Source organism: Hypoxylon fragiforme, assembly GCF_022984875.1.
Source record: "Hypoxylon fragiforme strain CBS 206.31 chromosome Unknown GGS25scaffold_5, whole genome shotgun sequence".
NCBI lineage: Eukaryota > Fungi > Ascomycota > Sordariomycetes > Xylariales > Hypoxylaceae > Hypoxylon > Hypoxylon fragiforme.
In genome coordinates this window covers 3,811,103-3,831,260 of record NW_026054760.1, presented here as the reverse complement: position 1 = coordinate 3,831,260, position 20,158 = coordinate 3,811,103, and the positions used below count along the sequence as shown (strand labels likewise).

Sequence of the window (20,158 nt, the reverse complement as noted above, 5' to 3'; positions counted from 1 at the left end):
AAAGAATCAAGTAACAACTGAATTTTAGTAGTTACCTACCTAACCTAGTACCCATCAAGCCATATGTCTCGGTGCCTTGGTGGTCGAGTCTCGTGAACATGCCGAGACAAGCTTTCGGTATCTTTCTCACACCCCCTTTTCTTGTGAGCTGTTACATCGTGGCTAGTCAAGTAGGACAAAGCCCTACACACATAAGACAATAACCAACACCTCTGCTTTTCAGTTTTATTTAATATATCTTACCAATAATTTATACCAATAGAACATCCCGTAGCCATCTGAGCCTCTATGAGAGCCTATAAAATCTAACGGATTGATTCTTTTGCTTGATGGATGATCTTGGCGAACCTTTGAACCGCGTCGACTAGCACCTCTTCTTCATTCCATGCCCAACATAGCCTGGTTCCTCGCTTGTAGGTCATTTCTGCCCTTTTGAGACTTTCAGGGTCTCCTTGAACGGCGAATATTACGCCAGGTGCAATGTCCAGTGCGTATTCATTCTTGCCAAGACGAACAATGTCCATGACTTCGGGAAATGTGTCATCAGTCGGGTACTCTATATATAGGAAAAACCCGCCTGCCAGCATTGTTTGGGTATAATTGCCCTCTTCATCTTTGACGGCAATTTCGTAAGGAACTCCTGTCGAGATTTTGATCCCCAGTGGATAGAGATAGGTCTTGATGGCTTTGACTAGAGCATTATATCTTTTTCGATAGATCGGAATCAGTACGTCGTTCACATGTTGTTCTAGAATCCCCGACACCAACATGTGGTCTATCAGGAAAGAGGTATACTGTGACTGGCAACCTCCAGAACTCGTGGGCCCGCTAGAATTATCATTAATATTACCTTAAGTACCTAGTATGAACTAAGAAGTGTGGCTTGCTCATATTACTTACTACGAAGAAATTGCATAGATAAATCTAGGCATTGCCTCACACCATCCAACCCGCAGACCTGGCGCGACCAACTTCGAGAAAGACCCATTGCTTACGGCATTGCCCCATTCACTCGTTCCGGGCATCTGGCGATCAAGATCTATCAGTCTCGGAGGTAGGTCTAAGCCCTTGTGAGAAAGGTTGTTATCGGTTGGCCAGGCCAAAAAGTCATAGACGTCGTCCGCGATCAGAAGAATATCAAATTTGCGTGCCAGTTCCACCAACACTTTGCGATGATGCAATGACATTACCTTGCCACTAGGATTGGATAGTGTTGGAACCATATACAAAACATATTTATAGAGCTTTTTGTACTCGTGGTCAGGAAGCTTCACTCCGATTTCTGTGCTAGCATGCTTGGACTCTTCTTCGTCAAGTCTGAGTTGAAGAAACTCTATACTAATTCCTTCATTGTCTTCGGGAATCCCCTGCATCTTCTGCCCAAAGCCTGCGTCGAAGAAGGATGGAGCTGCGAGGAAGTAGGTTGGATCTACAAGGAAGATGCGACGTGTGTACAACGGGTCAGTGAATTTCTGTAAGATTGCGGCGAGCCCCCCCGAAGCTCCATTCGTAATAATGGTGCGCTCCCGGGTCACGGGGCCAGAAGAAGGCCGATATTTCTGGCTGAGCCAAGTAGCGACATGTTCGCGAATTTCGTCTTCGCCATGGTCCGGCCCATATGTCAAAGCGCAATCGGATTTCTCGGGTTGAGATAAGATGATTTGAGAGGCCGCTGCTAATTTTTCTGCAGCTTGCAAGCGCGGCGATGGTCGGCCGATGAGAAGATCAATTGGCTCCATGGTTGAGAGTGAATTCAAGTTAGAAGTATTCCTAGTATTCCTAGTATTCCTAGTATTCCTAGTATTCCTAGTATTATTAGGTGACGAGGGGTAAGTTTGGGATGACGAACGTATAACACTCCTACTTTCGGAGTTGAAGACGCCGAGTTCAAATGTCGATTTAAGCTAACCTACATAAATAGTAGGTCAATTTGTACTATGTAATAATAATTACTACGTAGCACCTAATATCAACATGGAAAAGAGCAAAATCAGACGGTCCCACACCAAGACAAGAGAAAAGGACGTTAGTTCTTAGAGCTAGTACGATAGTGTTAAAGTGCCCCTGAGTCCAATCGAAATGGAGTCAGGGACTTATTACTTTAAGTGTCCTACCTAAGTGTTTGACATCAATGATGCTTCTAGAGTTCGAGAGAAACGTATGTATCATTCAAGCGAATGGACTCTAAAGGATATATCTACCTAATGTTATGTCAAATTGCCAGAAGAGGCCCACGAGTTCACTAACCGCATATGCTTTTTTGGCTGTACAATACACTACCCATATAGCCCTACACTTATCGCATAGGTGTGTTCAGTGTAGTTTATCGGTACTCTTTAATAGTTATCCGTTCCTTTTTCTCATGCATCAGTTTCAGGCCTCGAGATCTTTGGGTATTAGAATATTTCACCTTCGTAAAGTCTAAAAGCTAGCTCAGAACCGACTAACTGCCCAGGGGAATATAATAGGTATCATAGATTAATAAATGGCGAACACAAGGTGACTGGCTGGGATATTTCCTTACTATCCACCTCCAGCCCCAAGCTTCCGGTGATGAGAAAGGTGGTGAACAGGTATTAACAACTAAGATAATGCTGAAGCCGAGAGCCCTATCTATGCATGTACTTCATCACCTCATATCAGCGCCCTGGTTCGGGTCTAGAAGTTGTTGTGATTGATGCCCACCCTCCAGCGCTGGTGCTAGATCTCCCGGAGTAGGCTGGCTCCCCAGTTCCTCCATAACACCCTCATCTACACCTTTCCCCTCTACTACGCTCAGCACATTCATAAGCTGCCTCGCGCCCTCCGGCCACCTGACAAGCCCTGCGTCCTTCTTTCTCCCCCTGACATCAGTATCAGCTTCAACATCGTAGCTCGGTACTTCACCTTTCAATATTAGATCCACACTGATCCGATCTACCCCATAAAACACTGCATTCGCATCGCCCCTTTGTGCGATTACCGTTCCATCGACTTGTACGCCACCGTAGAGCCCTCGGCTCTTCATATAACTCCAGACTGGCTTCACGCTCTTCCCAAATGCAAGCTCCACGTTACCCCCTGTCCCCACTGGGCCCGCCACGACAGCAATCTCCCCTCCCAGGCTTACCCGTGGCTTTGTGAACGCGCCGACAGCCGCTGAAGTATTGAGCACGCACACGCAATCGTAAATGTCCATGCCAGCCATGAGACCTGCGCCGATCGTATGAACAAGGAATCCAGCTGGCGGGGACCAGGAGCCGTCGGGCAGGCGCGCCACGACAAGGCCCGAACCACCTGCGCCAGATATGTGAAAACCGGAGCGGAATGTGGTGAAAATAGCAAGACCCTTCGCGTTGACTACCACGGACTGCGGGATTTTGACCAAGGCTTTGGATCTTCCGCCAGAGCTTGGGGATGGGGATCTAGATCTGGAGGTGGCGGGACGATTGGGAGATGAGGAACGTGAGTGGTTCGGTGACGACGAAGTCGTGGTACGGAAGCCGTCTCCTATAGATGGGAATATACTGTTAATATCTCATTTGCTTCTATGTGCCAGACAAATTTCTGGGAAGAGAAAGCGGTGAACCAACTACAGAAGCTCTTGAGTATCCGCGCGGCCTTGTCACATTCCTTGTCCATTGTAGAAGGCCAGAATGCTTCTGACCCAAGCTTGTTGGTCAGCTTGTTAATCGGTACGCTAGCCTTGACACCCCATTCATAAAGCTTGCGACTAAGGCCCATGCTAGTTTTTGATGAGGTCCAAGTTGATGATTTCCCGTCCATAGACGCATTGGAAAGCGAGGACCCTGCTAAAACGTCCGCCGACTGTGTTCTTTGTGGTGGGCCGTTACATGATAATGACGAAGGATACTGGCCCGGTTGGTTTGGTTTGACGTGAGCCAACGCGGGCGTATCGCCCGGAAGCTCTGCATAGTAAACAACTTCCTCTCCCGGAAGGGGGTTGTTTGTTGGGTAAAAATGTGTATCCCCCGGGAGCTCAGCGTAGAAAGTTGGCGTCTCGCCTGACTGAGATGTCTGATTTGGGTGCGCGCTCATTGCTTGAAGACTCCGGATATTTATAGCGAGCTGGCTGTCACAGTATATTAGAGAGATAACTAGGAAGCTCCTCCAAGGGAACAGCACGAAATCATTTTAGATGAGCTAGTGAGCGGTGTGAGTGATGTTGTAAGCAGAACACAGATGCCGTAAAATTCAGCCAGATTTTACAATCTATGGCTCAAACACCACGCCGTTGGGATTTCATTGGACGATGGGGAGAAATACCATCATAGCTTATCGAAATCACGGATAAGTGGCCCATGTTATTCATACATACCTTACCTAGGTACTTACCTGGGTACTTAGTGGAGAAGATCGATTTGCTATCACGAAAGGAACCAGGGACGTCTTCGTAGGGGTATATGATGATTGCAGCATCTCACATTATTGTCTATTTCGGCTATGGCGACACGCGTTGGCCACAACCAACCTCATACCCTCCAACTATCTAAGATTACAAGTACAGACCTTCGGGCTCGCCCTCTTGCTTGGTACGAAGTACTCTTTCTCTTGCTGCCCTGAAGTCGGCCATCTGCACGCGCATGCGGCGCTCCCGTAGAGCCATCAACCCAGCTTCGGAGCATATAGCCTTGATGTCGGCACCGGATAAGTCATCTTTCTGGCTAATAAACTCGTCGAGGTCAACATCCTCATTGAGGCTCATCTTGCTCGTGTGGAGATTAAAAATCTTGCGCTTGGTGTTCTGGTCCGGGTTCTCGAAGAGGATCTTGCGATCGATTCGGCCGGGTCGGATTAGAGCAGGATCAAGAGTTTCAATCTTGTTGGTTGCCATGATAACCTTGACATCGCCACGATCATCAAAACCGTCGAGTTGGTTGAGTAGCTCTAACATGGTTCGTTGTACTTCACGCTCGCCACCCGACGTCGAATCGTAACGTTTCGTACCGATGGCGTCGATTTCATCGATAAAGACGATGGATGGGGCATTCTCGGCAGCGACCTATAGCACATAGTCAGTATAAAGATAACTAAAAACTATAGAGGATAAAAAAAAATCGTACTTGGAATAGTTGTCGGACGAGACGTGGACCGTCACCCAGGTATTTTTGAATGAGCTCACTTCCGACAATACGTAGAAAAGTAGCCGAGGTTTGGTTTGCGACAGCTTTAGCCAGCAAGGTCTTGCCGGTACCTGGGGCACCGTAGAGAATGACACCTTTGGGTGGTTTGATGCCCATCTCCTCGTACAGCTCAGGGTGTAGGAGAGGCAACTCGACGGACTCCCTCACTTCCTGAATTTGTTGTTCCAAGCCACCAATATCAGCGTACGACTCGGTCGGGGCCTTGTCTAGCTTCATGACATTGACGGCCGGGTCGGTATCATCGGTAAGTACTCCGACAATGGATACACTCTTGTGGTGTAGTAAGACGGAGGCGCCAGGCTCGAGCAAGTCCTTGTCCACGAAGCTCATGATACTCACGTAATACTCGGGACCTGTTGTACTAGACACGATAGCATGGTCGTCATCGATCATTTCTTCGAGGGTACCGACGCCCATAGGGCTACCACGCATGTCGTCGACACGACCACGCTCATCGGCCATTCGGTCAATAGCATCGAGGTCGGGGGCGGGGCCGGTGTTGTCCTTTGCGGCCTTGGCCTTTCGAAGGCGCTCCTGGTTCTCGACAAATTCCTCTTCGAGTAGCAAATGATCATGGATGCGTTGCATTCGGAGCAGGCGAAGCTTGCATCGACTTGTCGGGTAGACGGCGGGAAGCTTGGCGGCGGCAGAGGTACCAGCAGCCTTTCTCTTCTTACGCCCAATACGAGTGGTAGGGCGGGGAGGTGGTTCGTACTTGGGATTTTCCTTCTGTTTGATATGATACGGGTTAGCACAGGCTTAACATGAAAAGAAATGTCGTGAACCCGAAAAAGATCGCTCTGTAGACGTATGCGTACCTTCTTGTCTTTATCCTCCTTGCCATCTTGACCGGCACCACCCATTCCAGATTGGTTTTGGCCCTATATAGCAGATCAGTACCGTTCATACGCGTTTAGGTATAGCTACAATGCTCAACTCACCATGTTGACAAGCTATCAATCGCAAAGCGATTGTCAAATGCTACTTCTAAAATAGAGGGACCCTGCGCAGGCCAACAGAATGTTTAATGATGGGCCAAGTGTGGTAGTGATGATAGAAATAGAAAGTGGATGAATAAATCAGCCTTGGAATGATTGAAGTTGAAATTGCGGTTACAAGCTCAATCGTTGTTGCTTCAAGTTGACAGCCTCATAGCCGTAGCACTAGCGGCTGATAGATTAGGCTTCAAAAGGGAAACGCGTGCATCGTACTGTGCCTACCTAGTAGTTAGATTATGTAATACTTGAAGTGCATGTACGGTACTGCATAGTACATACATAAGTACATAGTACTCCGTAGATAAGCAGTAGATAAGCAGTAGATAAGATCTAAAGTGCCACATGCCCACAAGCTCGGTGAACATAACCATGAAAAGTCGGATTGTATCGGGACGGAAGCATGTGGCCAGTGCATGCGCATCATATTTACCGGGGTACAGCCACTGAACCACTGGTTTTGCATGCGGCATTACATGTAACTACGATGTGCAACGGTTTCAATTAACTTTTTGGCATTTGAGAAGCTTCAACAATTTTTTTTACAACCCTCCTTTCACCAACATCTCATCATACCTACCAGGTACTACCTCCCACTAGAAAGCTCTTCATTGTCGGAAGCTTCTTCTACAGCTTCCCATAGGTCAATTGCTTCGACATGCAAGCTTTCTCTAGACATCTGCGTCCTGGCGCTGCTGTCCTGCGCCAGGTCTCTCGACGAGCGTACAGCTCTACCACATCCCCTTACTCCCAGACCATCAACAACCTGCGCATCAACTCCGACACCAAGGTTATATTTCAAGGCTTCACTGGAAAGCAGGGAACGTAAGCGTCACCCTTCCCCATGCGAGGAGACCACAGGTCCCCATTATAACTATATGATTCGCATGTCTTAAAACTAACACAGGTATTATAAATATAAAGACTCACAACTGACCCTTGAATACTTTTAGTTTCCATGCTCAGCAAGCCATTGAATATGGTAAGTATCCCAGGCGGCCTTCTACAGATGTGGGAAACTTTAGTCTAATCGAACTTTTACGAATAGGTACCAAGGTTGTCGGGGGCACAAACCCCAAAAAAGCTGGTCAAGAGCATCTCGGTCTCCCTGTCTTCGGAAATGTTGGTGAGGCTGTGAAGGCCACAGGTGCGAACGCCACCGCTATATTCGTGCCGTAAGTGTTCAGATAAGCAAGATTCAGAACATAATGCTGACTATGATTTTGCAGTCCTCCGTTAGCCGCCGCCGGTATCGAGGAAGCCATCGCTGCCGAAATCCCCCTCGTTGTTTGCATCACCGAGGGTATTCCCCAACACGGTACGTTTCTATTTAGAACGCCTTATCCCTAGTACCGTTGATTAATGGATTCCTAAAGACATGGTTCGAATTACCGATATCCTCAAGTCACAGTCTAAAACCCGCCTCGTTGGTCCTAACTGCCCTGGTATCATTGCGCCCGGCCAATGCAAGATCGGCATCATGCCCGGTTTTATCCACAAGCGCGGTCGCATCGGCATCGTCTCTCGTTCTGGTACCTTGACCTACGAAGCCGTTAACCAGACCACCCAAACCGGTCTCGGTCAGTCGCTCGTCGTTGGTATTGGCGGCGACCCTTTCAGCGGGACCAACTTTATTGACTGCCTCAACGTGTTCTTGAAAGATGAAGAGACGGATGGCATCATCATGATTGGAGAGATTGGCGGATCTGCTGAGGAAGATGCGGCCGATTTCCTTAAGGCGAACAATACCGTCAATGGTGGCAAGCCCGTCGTAAGCTTTATCGCCGGTATCAGCGCTCCTCCAGGACGACGAATGGGTCATGCGGGTGCAATCGTATCTGGAGGCAAGGGTGGTGCCGACTCCAAGATCAAGGCCCTAGAGGCTGCTGGCGTTATCGTAGAACGTTCACCTGCCAGCCTGGGTCGCACCATGAGAGAAGCATTCGTCAAGCGAGATCTATTGTAACCAGCTTCCGTCATACGAAGAAGCGAGAAGGGTAATAGCTGCCTAGCTGCCTAGGTACCATAGTATCTTGCAGCCCGAGTGAGCTTAATATTTCACGAGGAACGTCGGCCATAAATGTATAACGCTGCATCCACGCGGAAGCAGGATTGGGACCAGATATGGGGGTGGGCAAGCTGAGTTGCATCTGCTGCCAAGAGAACATATTGTTTTTTTTACGCTTACGATAGACGGGCGGCGAATAGTGCATTGTATCTTGGTGTATTTGTCTCCCCAATAAACCTACTTCAACTTAGATCTTAGATGGTTACATGCATTTCAAGTGATGTGTATCTACATACCTGCGTAAGTCGAGGAGTATTTTACATCAAATGCACCTCTTCAGTTTTGTAAATCTCAAGATAAAGGCCGGCCAATCTCACTAGATTGACATACAATAACCACCTCTATACATGCGTCCTAGTGATTTAACTACACCCATAATTAAACAACCCGCTGGTATATATCCGTGGGAAGGAGAACAATCATTCTGGGTTTTTTATTCACAGGATAGAAATAGAATTGCAAGCTTGATTTATATGTTGTGTAAAAGATAGGTGTATGTGTGATTCAGCATGATACCTACCTAGGTAGGTACCCTAGGTATGTAGGTCGACGAATTGTCGTCAAGGCCCATGTCATCATTTGAGTCACCGACCCGTTAAACGTGAATATTGATTGGATTGGTGATCTAGGCAAATTCTCTCAAAGTCGAATAAAACAACAAGTCCACATAATGTATTCACAGGCCCCTGCTGATATGGACAGAAGGCCAATAGCCCAGGGTCAGAGTGAGACTGGACTTCCCAACATCTCACGACAACCTTGGAAGTCAGTACCTAAGTTATCCCGCTGATTCATAAGTTCATCGTAAGGCAAAGTATAGTACCTACCTAGATACCTACCTAGATACCTACTAAGTGAACAAGAGGGAAAGGATTCTGATGTTGAGGGCACTGTAAAAGCATTCATGGATGTATCCCTGGGGCATTTCAGCTGCTGCGTAGCTACTAGGTAGGTAGCAAGTTTGGTTTTGGGAGGGATAGAAGTGCCGATTAATCTAGAGTCTCTTATTAGAGTAATAAGTCCGGCCTTCTCCAAATTGCCTTCAAACATTGAACTACTAATCCACGCCGAGGCCATGGTATTCTAATCAACCCCGCAGCTAAACGTGTATTATATCAAGGCATAGTAACACTACTCAGATGGTATAACTGCCGTGTCGAAACCTGGGGTCTCCGCACTCTTTGGCTTGGAACCAGTTGGGTTAGTATGACCTAGACTTACATAACTAGACCAGAATAGCTATAGGGTCAATGCTACATATGATGTACTATCCGCAAGATATACACAAATCCCGGGTTCATGGGCAGTAAGTACCTGCTTTGGTTGTCTATTTATATAGTAGTTAGGTAGCAGCAAGACTACAACTTCGAGATTGCTCCAGCTATCCATTTGTTCTCATTCTTGCCCCCCCTTCAAAGTGTACCTCAAAGAAACTGGATATGTCTGACGAAGAGAAACCAGTTGCGTCCATGGTCGAGGACCAAAAGTCTTCTCCGGGGTATCAAACAGAATGGAAAGTTCCACCAATCTCCCAGGAAGCGGTCGATGAGGCCTACCATATTCATCTAGGGTGGAGATCATGGGTATGAGTCCAATTCGTTTCCCTCTACTGTTGCGAAACCACGTCGAACTAACGAGAATATAACTAGTTGGTGGTGTTTATAACCAGTTTCGCGTAAGTTCATCTACCAAGCACTCCTCCTATTGTGCCTATTTGTCAGCACTAACTTATGAATCATAGTGTTATGGCCCAGGTGTTCGTAGTGGTAGCTGCGGGCTCTGTCATCGCGTTTATTATACGGGATATGGGAGACCCCACGATAGCGGGCTGGATCATTCAGGTGCTTTGCTCTCTACCCAAGCTCGCTGACCGCCCATGTGTTGACCATGAACTTAGGGACCATTGCTAATGCAATCCGTCTTGTCGCCTATTATCGGTCGGCTTTCCGATGTGGTAGACAGGAAATATCTCTCGGCAGTTCCTCCCTTGATCGCGTTCGTGGGTGCTGTTATATCCGCCAAAGCAACGTCCATGAACATGCTCATAGGTGGAGGTATTCTGATCGGCATCACTCTATCTACTGTCTCCATTGTCCAAGCCATTCCATCCGAAATCTTACCCTTAAAGTATCGTGCACTGGCAAATGCCTTCGGATTTGTGGGCGGTGCCGTGGGTGGACTGTAAGTTTACACACTGTATTAGGGTAGGGGAGTAACTAAATCGTTGGAATAGGATCGGATCTCTCGGCGCAGGTGCTGTGACAAACGTGGACGCTGGGGGGTGGAGGTATATATTCTGGATTCAAGCTGCCCTCCACGGTATCACTTCTGCTGGACTCTTCGCCTTTTACTGGCCCCCGACACAGGTCGAACGTCCGAAGTTGTCGTTGAAAGAAATCGTCTGGGCCTGCGATCCTATTGGATCCGTGCTTTTCATGACTAGCACAACTCTTCTGCTTGTCGCTCTTGACTATGCAGGCGGCACGTACGCCTGGTCAGACCCGCACGTCGCCGTACCATTATCTCTCGGTCTTGCGGTGCTCATTGGATTCATCATTTATGGTATGAAAGCGATATCTCCAATAACTTTGATTTATATCATGGCACACTCCCCAGCAGCCTGTACGAGTGAATAACTGACAAAACCAGAATGGAAGGGACGATCAGACGGCCTAGTCGCGCACATCTTCTTCCGACAGAACGCCAACTTCACCTATTCGATATTTGCCTTCGCGGTCGAGGGCTGGATATTCTACAGTGCAGTGAATTCGGTCGTACCCCAAATTGTACTCCAGCTAGGATTCGAAAGTAACTCCTGGGCGATATCGGTCCGACAACTCAGCTACCAACTCCCCGTTATATTTGCGTCAGTACCCCTGACTTGGTACGCAACCCGTTATAAGGATTTAAAGTCGCCGCTACTCTTGACTTTCGTTGTCTTCCTCGTCGTGTAAGTGGGCCATGTCTAGCAGATTCTTTGTACACAGTATAGTGTGAAGCTAATAGACGCGTGTCGAGATAGAACCATATGCTATGCTACCGTCCGACCATCATGGAGCTCAGCTCAGTATGGCTTTAACGTCCTTGCTAGCCTCGGCCAAGCAGGACCTCTCACACTTCTAGTAGCTCTCATCCAGTTTACGTCGCCGCACGCTTTCTTGTCTACAGCGACGGGCCTGGCCTTTTCCGCGCGTGCCATCGGTGGTGCTTTTGGATCCGCGGTCCTCAATGCTATTATCAACAGCCGACTCAATAACCATTACGCACTAGAAGTCGGGGCAGCAGCTATAAATGCAGGCCTTCCCGAAAGTAGTGTGCCGCTACTTCTGGAGGCGCTAGCAGCCGGCAAGGTGGGGACAGGAATTGAGGCCGCGACCCCAACGATCTGGGCGGCGGCTATCGAGGCAAGCCAGTGGGAATATACTTATGCTTATCGATTGGCATGGGCGAGCATTATTCCCTTCGTGGTGCTGGCCATCGTTGCTGTGGCTCTGACAAAGGGCGTCAAGGAACTGATGACGGAGAAAGTGGAAGCTACAGTCGAACATATTCAAAACATCGATGTCGAAGGTAAATGAACAATGGTCTTGGTAGAATAGCTTTAGCATTAACTATTCTTGTGATAATATGATGGCCTATGGTGTTGGTTGGTAGCCTCGACTGTAAGATTATGATCACCTACAAATGGAGGGCACTTATTACTTTAGATCGCGTTATATCCGTCCAGCAAGCCACTCCTGGAACAATCTCCTGTGCTGTTTAGAAGGATACTTCATAAGATGTTCTTATGCAGAATTTTTGTGACTCAAGGCCATCGTAATTTGATTGATTCAAGAGAAAGCTCGACTTATTTCACGGCGTAGTTCCTCGTAGTTCTCAACCTCCGTTTTGGTAGGTATTGACAAGGCTTCAAGCCTAAGCCCTTTTCGATGAAATCATGTTTGGGGCTTGGCATATTCGAGGGTATCTCTAAGTTTGTAGCATAGGCAGGCATGTTTGATGTTGTATGCTCCAGTCATCTATGGTGGCTCGTCATACTCCTGTCATGCCTTGTAAAGTCAAGAATCTGGCACGACGTTAGAGCTCACCTCAAACTTTCTTCGAGATACTTCCACAAAGCTCCGGAATCCAAGGTGGGGTCTCTAGAAAGCTAGAGATAGAAATTTCTAATACACATTCATGCCGAGACATTTTGAATGGTGTTGGCCCAAATTGTTCTTTTGAAGCTCTCCGTAGTTCGTGCTTCAAAATCGAGCTGACAGTTGTCCTCGATTATGGTCTTCCTACAGACTCGTTATTCTCACGGTTGCTCTTGTGGACGACCATCTAGCCACTTGCTCATATATGGCCCATCTAGCCAATATCCGAGTTTCCTATAGTAACTCCTCACTCCTACACCACTGATGACACTGATCTTAACACTTTGATGTTCGTCGCGTGCAATACGCTCTGCCTCTTCCATTAGAAGCGTGCCAAATCCTTGGTGCTGGAACTTTTTGGGGTCTCTTGCGTGAACCGGCACAGCAGTTCCGTAGACATGGAGCTCTCTGACAAGACTAGTGGGCTGTCCAGTGAGTTCCTCGCGGTAGGTATACTTCTCTGTGCATTTACGCAGGCGAAGTAGTGCAACCAGAATATCTTGTTTAGGATCCTCATAAGCGAGGAATGTCTCCCAACCACCATTGGCTGTGTAATCACGACGGATCAGTTCGATTTGATTTGGTCGGATCTTGTGCTTGACTTCGTTGATTCCGACCTCGCGTGTTCTCACGTCACGACACGTTGTTCCAAAGTCCTTCATCCGAGCTAGCGCCAATTCTCTGAGGTTGCCGTTTTCAACACCTGACGTGACCAGCGGCATCGGGATATCTCTTTGGACTCGATAGATTCTTGTCCATGGAGGGACAAGTGCCAATATTCTTGCCACAATGTCGATCAAAGCATTGGGTGTGTAGTTCTTATAGCGGCCCGTCCGCCACAGTTCGTACAGCCCCGTGCCACGGATTACCAACGTAGGATAGATCTTGAGCCCATCAGTTCGGAATGCTGGGTTTTCAAAATATTCTTTGAACTGATCTAAATCACGTTCCATGCCCACGTTTGGCAAATCCGGCATCATGTGAGAGACCACCTTGAATCCGGCATCCTTGGCAAGGCAAAATGTCTCCGCGACCGCTGCCACCGTGTGTCCCCGATTAGTATCTCGAGCAACATCCTCGTACAGGGATTGCACGCCTACTTCTAAACGCGTGCACCCATACCGTAGCATGTCTGTTAGATGTGGCTGAAGGCAATAGTCTGGTCGGGTTTCAATTGTAATGCCTACACACTTAACATTACTCATCTCGCCGGCCTCGACTGCTTCATCAACGTGGGTTGTTTGGTAGCCGCTTAGCGCGTTGTGTAGCTGCGAAATGAATTCTTCTCGATATGGTACAGGCAACGACATGAATGTGCCGCCCATAATGATGTACTCGACCTTATCGACCGAGTGACCGAGAGATTTAAGCTGATCAACGCGGCCACGAGCCTGTTCAAAGGGGTCGTATCGGGCCCGAATGGCGCGCATTGACGTAGGCTCGTAGCCCGTGTAGGACTGTGTACTATATTCGAAGTCGGAGTCGGGCCCACCTGGACAATAGACGCAGATATTACCAGTGTAGGCAATGTGAGGACACCTATGAGGCTTACACATGACGGCGACGACGGCTATACCAGAAGAAGTTCCTGTGGTATATTGTTAGCGGATGACAGGGAATCATATCCCTCCATTACGTTGACGTACGAATAGGCTTTGCGATCAGCTTGGGAAGTATGTACTTCTTGTAGTGTTCAGGAACAGCAGCAATGATGGCAGTCAGCGGCGGCATGCTCGCAATCTTGTGCTTCCTCGAGAATTTGGAGCGTAGACTGTTGAGGTTGATATCCCGCCTTGGGTTCTTTGGGTCTTTGGTGGCTTCATGATCTTCGATCAGAGCGCTCGCTATGTCGGCGCAACATCGTAGGAAACGCTCATTTTCAGGCAAGAGATTTGTATTCTTCTTTCTGGTCGTAGTGGTTATCGTGGTCGTGGCCATCGTGTATGTCGCATGCGGCTATTGATTGGATTTTAGATGATTTCGAGGATCTGAATCAAATTGTACGTGTCTAAAGGAGAATCAAGAACCTATCATTTTTAGATATTATGTTGGTATGGAATAACATTAGACTTTCTGACTTTAAGGTTTTCAATAAAGTTACCGGAATAGGAATAATCGAGAGCCGATCGCGTGTTAACCCCGCCATGTCTATGTAGAGGGGTACAGTTAGTTCAATGTTGCTTCCGTCATACTAGGTACTTGGGTACATGCATGTAAGTCAATGAAGTCAGGGGTTTATTAAGGTAAGGTAGGTTACATATGCAATTGTGAGCTGTCACATCTTTGGAACCTTGGAAGTGTAAGGAGCTGAGGAGGTTTTCCACTTCAGCCTCAATGTTTCCCTCAGCACCTTCTCTGCCTTACATACCTACCCAGTACTTAGGCATCAGGGCTCCAACCTGGAACTCTTGCAAAAAAAAAAAAAAAACCTTTAGAAATAACAACTTGCAAACTTTTAATTTGATTGCAGGTGCTCTTGCTTGCCCATCTACATAGTAGTTTCTCTTATCTCTTATTTTTCCTTTCTGTTTTTCTTCCAACGTTGAAGCTCTATTTTAAATTCACTCTATCTAGGCTGTCTTTTCCCTCCGTCACCACCCACACCCACCTATTGCCGTTGGACTTTTACTAAACCCGCTATTGGGCAACTTAAATCATCATATCGCATATTATTACATTGTACAGGTACCTTAATAGGTAGCGGTAGTAATACTATTACTGCTGGTCCTCCACCATATATCTGCATTATTTGAACATATTCACTTTCGAGCATCATGGCATCTAGTAGGGCGCGTCGCGTTGCTAAAGAGCTTGCCGATATGGAAGCTGACTCGAAGACGTCCGGTATCACCGCTCAGCCTGCCAATAACTCTGGCGACCTCACACACCTCAAGGCCTGCCTACCCGGTCCTCCTGGTACTCCATACGAAGGTGGTCGGTTCATAGTCGATGTTAAGATTCCTGGCGAGTATCCTTTCCGCCCTCCTGTCATGAAGTTTGACACCAGAGTCTGGCATCCCAACATCAGTAGCCAAACTGTGAGCCTACCCTTACCTCTAGTGGTGTGTTCCATTTGATCTGCTTTGGCTTTGCTAAGAACAAATCATCTTAGGGTGCTATTTGCCTCGATACTCTCGCTGCCGCCTGGTCGCCGGTCCTTACTATCAAGTCTACATTGTTATCCCTTCAAGGCCTATTCGAAAGTCCCGAGCCGAAAGATCCCCAAGATGCTGAAGTTGCTAAAATGATGATCAATGATCGGGAGGCTTTCAATAAGAAGGCCCACGAGTGGGCCGTACTCCATGCTGGAGCCCCGCAGAATCCAAATTTCCAATCCGTCCAACCCCGAACGGTTATTGCGCCCCAGCAAATTGACGACAGCAAGTATGTCTGCCGCAAACACTGGGTGGTTGTTTCCTAGCTAGCTAACATGGCACACTCTAGATATCGGGGATATAATAAAGATCTCATAAACAGATTCGTCAACATGGGCTTCGATATCGACCGAGTCGTGGAGGCGTTCGAATTTGTTGGTATTGACCGACTTGACGGCCAGGACTACGAATTGGAAGAGGCTTATATGGGTGACATTACGGCTCGATTGCTGGGAGAGCCCTAGTCAAAAGTCCGGTTTACAGACTGCGCTCCAATGCGCAGCGTATCCTTCACTCTTCCACTTTCAGATACCACCCCGTACTCTAGCCCGTACGACATACATATACAACATACGCCATCACATCCTTTACCAATACGGAACAGAAAGTCTGCGCCTTGAAGATGCAGCAGAGTGAGCTAGAATCGTCTTCGCAGACTTGCATACGGCGTCAGGCGCAGGGTGTTACTCGGTTGGGACAAATTACTTTGTCACAGTCTCATTTATTTGTCAGGACATAGGCATAAACTAAAGTTTGTACCCGCATGCTCTCTTATGTATTCCTGGTCAATGAATCGTTGTAATCCGTTTGGCTTTATAGATCTGAAAACGTTTCGTAACCCCCGTTTCCGATGCTCAGTGACCCTCAAGCATTACCTGTCCTTCCGAACTGTCTACAGGGTAGGAAATAAAAGTCTGTGTACAATACCATTGACCTATCTTAAAGTCTTCAGTTAAGCACTGCACATAGGAGAGACATGTTTTATCATTGCTAAGTCTACCTATGTCGCCTAAATTGAGTAAGCCACATCAAGACTTTGAAGAGTTACAAAATTATTACCAAGTACCTAAACATGTGTTTATTCTCTTAGTTGTCATGAATGTCGATCTAATACTGTCAACATTATTATGAATACATACCTCCCTAGTAGGCATTACCAGAAATCCAACGCAACAACAAGTGCGTCAGGGTTTTAGGAAATAGGATGAAGATGTGGGGGGACATTCGAGCTTCAAGTTCTGATGTTCTTTTTACATTCAAATAGGAGATAGCTAGATATGGTATATGCACATAACTATAGTTAGTACATAAATGTAAAAATGCAGTTACTAGGCACATAAGTAAGTCCACATGTCGCACTTACAGTACGACGTAACTACAATATAATACATAATAGTAGCCACGACCGTGAGACGTCATTCCATGTCAATTCAGTTGAAGTAATAAATTGTAATGATGAGGCAGGCGCGACTATAATATTTACTACCACTGCTACCCAATCAATCTAGATATGCATATTTTCATCTAAGTAGTAAATGGCAAGTCTTACCCTGATTGACACCTCATGTGCCATTTATATTTCTTGAAATTGAACATATCTATCTAGGTAGCCTCTCAAAGTTCTAGACTATCAATCCATCCATCGTTATTTCATCCTGCTCTGTATCTCTAAGCTTCATCTACATAAGCGTCTTCTTCATCCATAGCAATCAACCTACTCCGATTCGCCGAGTTTTTGACAACAGCGTAGGTTAAAGATAAATTCCTGGCTGTCTGAATATTACTGTATCACATCCACAATGGCTGTTGACGACCTTTCCTCGAGCGCGAAAGCAAGGGCCAGTGATTTAATCGCGTACGGCCAACGCCAAGTCGACCGCGTTGTGAGCCCACCCACGCGACAGAAGGCTTATGATCGAGTTTACGATTTGTCAACTGAACGGCCCATTCTACTTGTAAGCTTTACTTACTTACTGCATACTATGTACATACATAGTTACATGTCTATCTGGTACCTAAATAGGTGCGATTAAATATGTAAATAGTCTGACCTGATTATTGCTACCCATTAGTCCTTCTTAGCTTTCCAGTTGGCCCTGTGCCTCGCGCCCCTCCTCTTCTTCGCAGGCTTTGTCGCCACTACTATCGCCGTCTCGTTGATCTCCGCCATCCTATTTTCGCTCTTTTGGATCGGCATCGCATTACTCTTTCTCGTCCCCACCCTCTTCGTCACGTTCACAATCGCCCTACTGCTCTGGGCCTGGGCCGCTGCTTCGTTCTTTGCCAGCCGTTGGGTGTACCAGAGGCTACCCTTTAGCGTCGATGGTGACGGTCAATTGATTATGACCAATAGCACTGGCAATAAGCAGGTCATCTTCCAAGGGAAGAAGGGCGATGATGGCGGCAGTTTCGACGTCAAAGCCGAGGCGGCCGAAGTCAAGGATTAGATCGCCGGCGAGGTCGTATGGATCGTGATGGAGGCCGGCTGGTTTGCGATCCGCAAGGGTACCATCGCGATGATGAAGCTCAGATTCTAGGTGTGAATGGGCTGGCGTCCACAGACGGCTCCAGTAATATCAGTCAGCAATGCCAGAATAATTATGTATGATGGCGTTGGGTTCCAAAATAGATACCCGTGGCATAGGCCCGGGACTGGTGGCTAGTTGGGGCTAGACAGCAGAGGGTCGGTATTGGTATGCAGGCATCAGTATTGAAATATCATTTTCGGTATCCATCACAGTTGGTTTGGCCACTAGTGTGCCAGTAGAGACATACTCTGCTGATTATGTTCGCATACATTCGAAGTGCCAAATCTTCACATACATATATTGTGCCTATTTGCCCTGTGAAAAGGACACAACAGCCCACTTGCCACTCCACGCCCACTTCCGAGCACCACTATCTCCTCCGCCGCCCTCTGTAGCCCGGATCTCTTCGTCCTGTCCCAACTTAAGCCCGACAACTACATCCGCTTTGCACGTTCGAAGAGCGAGGACATTGACACCAGAATTTGGGCCAAGAGGCCCAATGGCTTCTGTAAATGGCGTCGAAGGATCCCATGCGGCCTATTCTTGTTAGCACATGTGGAAGATAAAACGGTAAAAGGTATACAAGGCATAGTAAATAGACTTACATCGCCGGTTAGCTTCCGGTAGTTCAAGTCGCCTTTAAAAATGACCACCTCGCTAGTCTTTAAGTCTTCATACAAATCTGGTTCCACGGACGGCAATCTCCAATAGCTGCCTGGATGCGTCCAGAAACGGTTGGATCTCATAATAAGTTGGCCCTCGGCGTGCATATGTGCCCACTCTTGGAAGAGAAAACTCATGTCCACAACGTCTTTGTCAGATAATGGTGATGGAGTTTTGTCCTGCAGTTTATCATCGTCGGATGGTGTTTCGTAAAATCGCTTCGGATCAGCTAGCGCACTCAGAAGAGCTGCGAAGTCTGCTGGAAGGACGTCGGATACGAACCAAGGGATGGATTTGGGATGGAGAACTACGACCGTGGCGAGACCAGACGATAATAAATAACCGGCAAGGATGAGATCGACATATAACTCAAACCCGGCATTATCGAGCACGATATCCACGCGACGCTCCTTCTTTCCAGCGTGCTTGGCCTTTCTCAGCACGTCATACACAGCTTCCAAGTCATTTACCAAGATATTTTTCTCTGAAGCCTTCCTGGCTTCGGATCCTTGTAATTTCTGGATGTCCTCGTAGGTGAGACTTGTTAGGAGGGATAAGTCAGTAGCGTTCCCCCACAAGCATATCTCACACATTTCGAGGAACAAGATCTTCTGGGCTTCGTCGTGGTCTATGTCCGCCTTGCCCTTATCATGCCCCATCTGGGTAACCAGATCTCTATATCGAGCAGCAAGCTCGAGGACTGCTGGCCGAGACGATCGGAAAGTCTTGATCTTCTGCCGCGAGAAGACATCATAGTTCTTCCAGTGCGTAGAAAGGCTGAAGGAAGTATGAAGGCGCCTTTTTGTCGGTCAGTCAAATGACGTATCTTAAAAGCATCAAAGATGTGAATCTGGTAGTTGAAAAACATACCTGTAAAGATAGCATTCACAATACAGCCAGGGAATGTTGAACCAGCTGGGAGTTCCCAACTGTTCCAATTCACTGTTGTAAATGGCTACATCGACGCCTCCGTCATCTTTTATTGGTCTAAATATCCATCAACGTAAGGCTCCTACCGCCGTCTTGTGACAAACACGGTAGAGGATAAGCAGATGGCGACATACGTAAGCTTTCGGTCGTGTTGGACTTCATATTTAAGCCGCGCCAGTTCTTCTATTATCTTCTTCCCATCATCCTGCTTTTCACGGCTATCGCACTCAGACACGGACCGATATAAGTCGTCAATTGCTTGGGTCTTGATGCCAGAAAGTCAGCAGGTGTAGAAGAGATATGGCAAAGGACTAACAATGATAACGGGCCATCGATCCCGAGCAGACACGTATGCGAAGGACGATTTATCGCTCGTTAAATACGGAGCTATTCAGCTTGGGAATCAGTTATTGCAAACGACCCCCCCTAGGATTACTTACGAGTCTTGGTGTCAAGCTCCATTGATGTTGACGTTATGCTGAAGCTTTTTTTAAAATGCTGAGACAAAGTCGAAGATATATTCTAATCGTATGTAG

General features: G+C 47.3%; 9 protein-coding genes across 9 annotated transcripts; 4 read left to right on the top strand and 5 right to left on the bottom strand.

Moving 5' to 3' along the window:
- Window positions 1-30: 30 nt before the first annotated feature.
- GGS25DRAFT_306121 (PLP-dependent transferase) lies at window positions 31-2,015 on the bottom strand. The gene is made up of 2 exons (XM_049257688.1): window positions 901-2,015; window positions 31-828 (listed from the first exon to the last, which is right to left on the bottom strand). Exons 1-2 carry the CDS (start codon window positions 1,737-1,739, stop codon window positions 306-308), a joined length of 1,362 nt encoding a protein of 453 aa, XP_049117275.1. The 5' UTR covers window positions 1,740-2,015; the 3' UTR covers window positions 31-305.
- A 108-nt stretch (window positions 2,016-2,123) lies between these two features.
- GGS25DRAFT_493219 (uncharacterized protein) lies at window positions 2,124-4,442 on the bottom strand. The gene is made up of 3 exons (XM_049261235.1): window positions 3,573-4,442; window positions 2,411-3,489; window positions 2,124-2,353 (listed from the first exon to the last, which is right to left on the bottom strand). The coding sequence occupies exons 1-2, from the start codon at window positions 4,036-4,038 to the stop codon at window positions 2,630-2,632; spliced, it is 1,326 nt and encodes a 441-aa protein (XP_049117274.1). The 5' UTR covers window positions 4,039-4,442; the 3' UTR covers window positions 2,124-2,353; window positions 2,411-2,629.
- GGS25DRAFT_493218 (26S proteasome subunit P45) lies at window positions 4,395-6,308 on the bottom strand. Its single transcript, XM_049261234.1, has 4 exons — window positions 6,086-6,308; window positions 5,963-6,025; window positions 5,064-5,873; window positions 4,395-5,002 (listed from the first exon to the last, which is right to left on the bottom strand). The coding sequence occupies exons 1-4, from the start codon at window positions 6,086-6,088 to the stop codon at window positions 4,496-4,498; spliced, it is 1,383 nt and encodes a 460-aa protein (XP_049117273.1). The 5' UTR covers window positions 6,089-6,308; the 3' UTR covers window positions 4,395-4,495.
- A 205-nt stretch (window positions 6,309-6,513) lies between these two features.
- GGS25DRAFT_493217 (succinyl-CoA ligase subunit alpha) lies at window positions 6,514-8,458 on the top strand. The gene is made up of 5 exons (XM_049261233.1): window positions 6,514-6,964; window positions 7,093-7,121; window positions 7,188-7,314; window positions 7,369-7,457; window positions 7,516-8,458. Exons 1-5 carry the CDS (start codon window positions 6,798-6,800, stop codon window positions 8,103-8,105), a joined length of 1,002 nt encoding a protein of 333 aa, XP_049117272.1. The 5' UTR covers window positions 6,514-6,797; the 3' UTR covers window positions 8,106-8,458.
- A 1,188-nt stretch (window positions 8,459-9,646) lies between these two features.
- Window positions 9,647-12,007, top strand: GGS25DRAFT_532019 (MFS general substrate transporter; the record flags this gene model as incomplete). Its single annotated transcript, XM_049265556.1, has 7 exons — window positions 9,647-9,790; window positions 9,857-9,882; window positions 9,949-10,048; window positions 10,105-10,388; window positions 10,441-10,769; window positions 10,857-11,157; window positions 11,230-12,007. 7 exons carry the CDS (start codon window positions 9,647-9,649, stop codon window positions 11,783-11,785), a joined length of 1,740 nt encoding a protein of 579 aa, XP_049117271.1. The 3' UTR covers window positions 11,786-12,007.
- Window positions 12,008-12,434: 427 nt separating this feature from the next.
- On the bottom strand, window positions 12,435-14,430 carry GGS25DRAFT_305854 (uncharacterized protein). The gene is made up of 2 exons (XM_049257685.1): window positions 13,993-14,430; window positions 12,435-13,934 (listed from the first exon to the last, which is right to left on the bottom strand). Exons 1-2 carry the CDS (start codon window positions 14,282-14,284, stop codon window positions 12,508-12,510), a joined length of 1,719 nt encoding a protein of 572 aa, XP_049117270.1. The 5' UTR covers window positions 14,285-14,430; the 3' UTR covers window positions 12,435-12,507.
- Window positions 14,431-14,658: 228 nt separating this feature from the next.
- On the top strand, window positions 14,659-16,691 carry GGS25DRAFT_493206 (ubiquitin-conjugating enzyme/RWD-like protein). Its single transcript, XM_049261232.1, has 3 exons — window positions 14,659-15,384; window positions 15,459-15,730; window positions 15,791-16,691. The coding sequence occupies exons 1-3, from the start codon at window positions 15,121-15,123 to the stop codon at window positions 15,963-15,965; spliced, it is 711 nt and encodes a 236-aa protein (XP_049117269.1). The 5' UTR covers window positions 14,659-15,120; the 3' UTR covers window positions 15,966-16,691.
- Window positions 16,692-17,300: 609 nt separating this feature from the next.
- GGS25DRAFT_522303 (uncharacterized protein) lies at window positions 17,301-17,948 on the top strand (the record flags this gene model as incomplete). Its single annotated transcript, XM_049264206.1, has 2 exons — window positions 17,301-17,456; window positions 17,574-17,948. The coding sequence occupies 2 exons, from the start codon at window positions 17,301-17,303 to the stop codon at window positions 17,946-17,948; spliced, it is 531 nt and encodes a 176-aa protein (XP_049117268.1).
- GGS25DRAFT_532013 (DUF89-domain-containing protein) lies at window positions 17,935-20,084 on the bottom strand (the record flags this gene model as incomplete). The annotated part of the gene is made up of 6 exons (XM_049265555.1): window positions 17,935-18,566; window positions 18,635-19,490; window positions 19,563-19,679; window positions 19,757-19,887; window positions 19,939-20,009; window positions 20,063-20,084. 6 exons carry the CDS (start codon window positions 20,082-20,084, stop codon window positions 18,336-18,338), a joined length of 1,428 nt encoding a protein of 475 aa, XP_049117267.1. The 3' UTR covers window positions 17,935-18,335.
- Window positions 20,085-20,158: the final 74 nt, after the last annotated feature.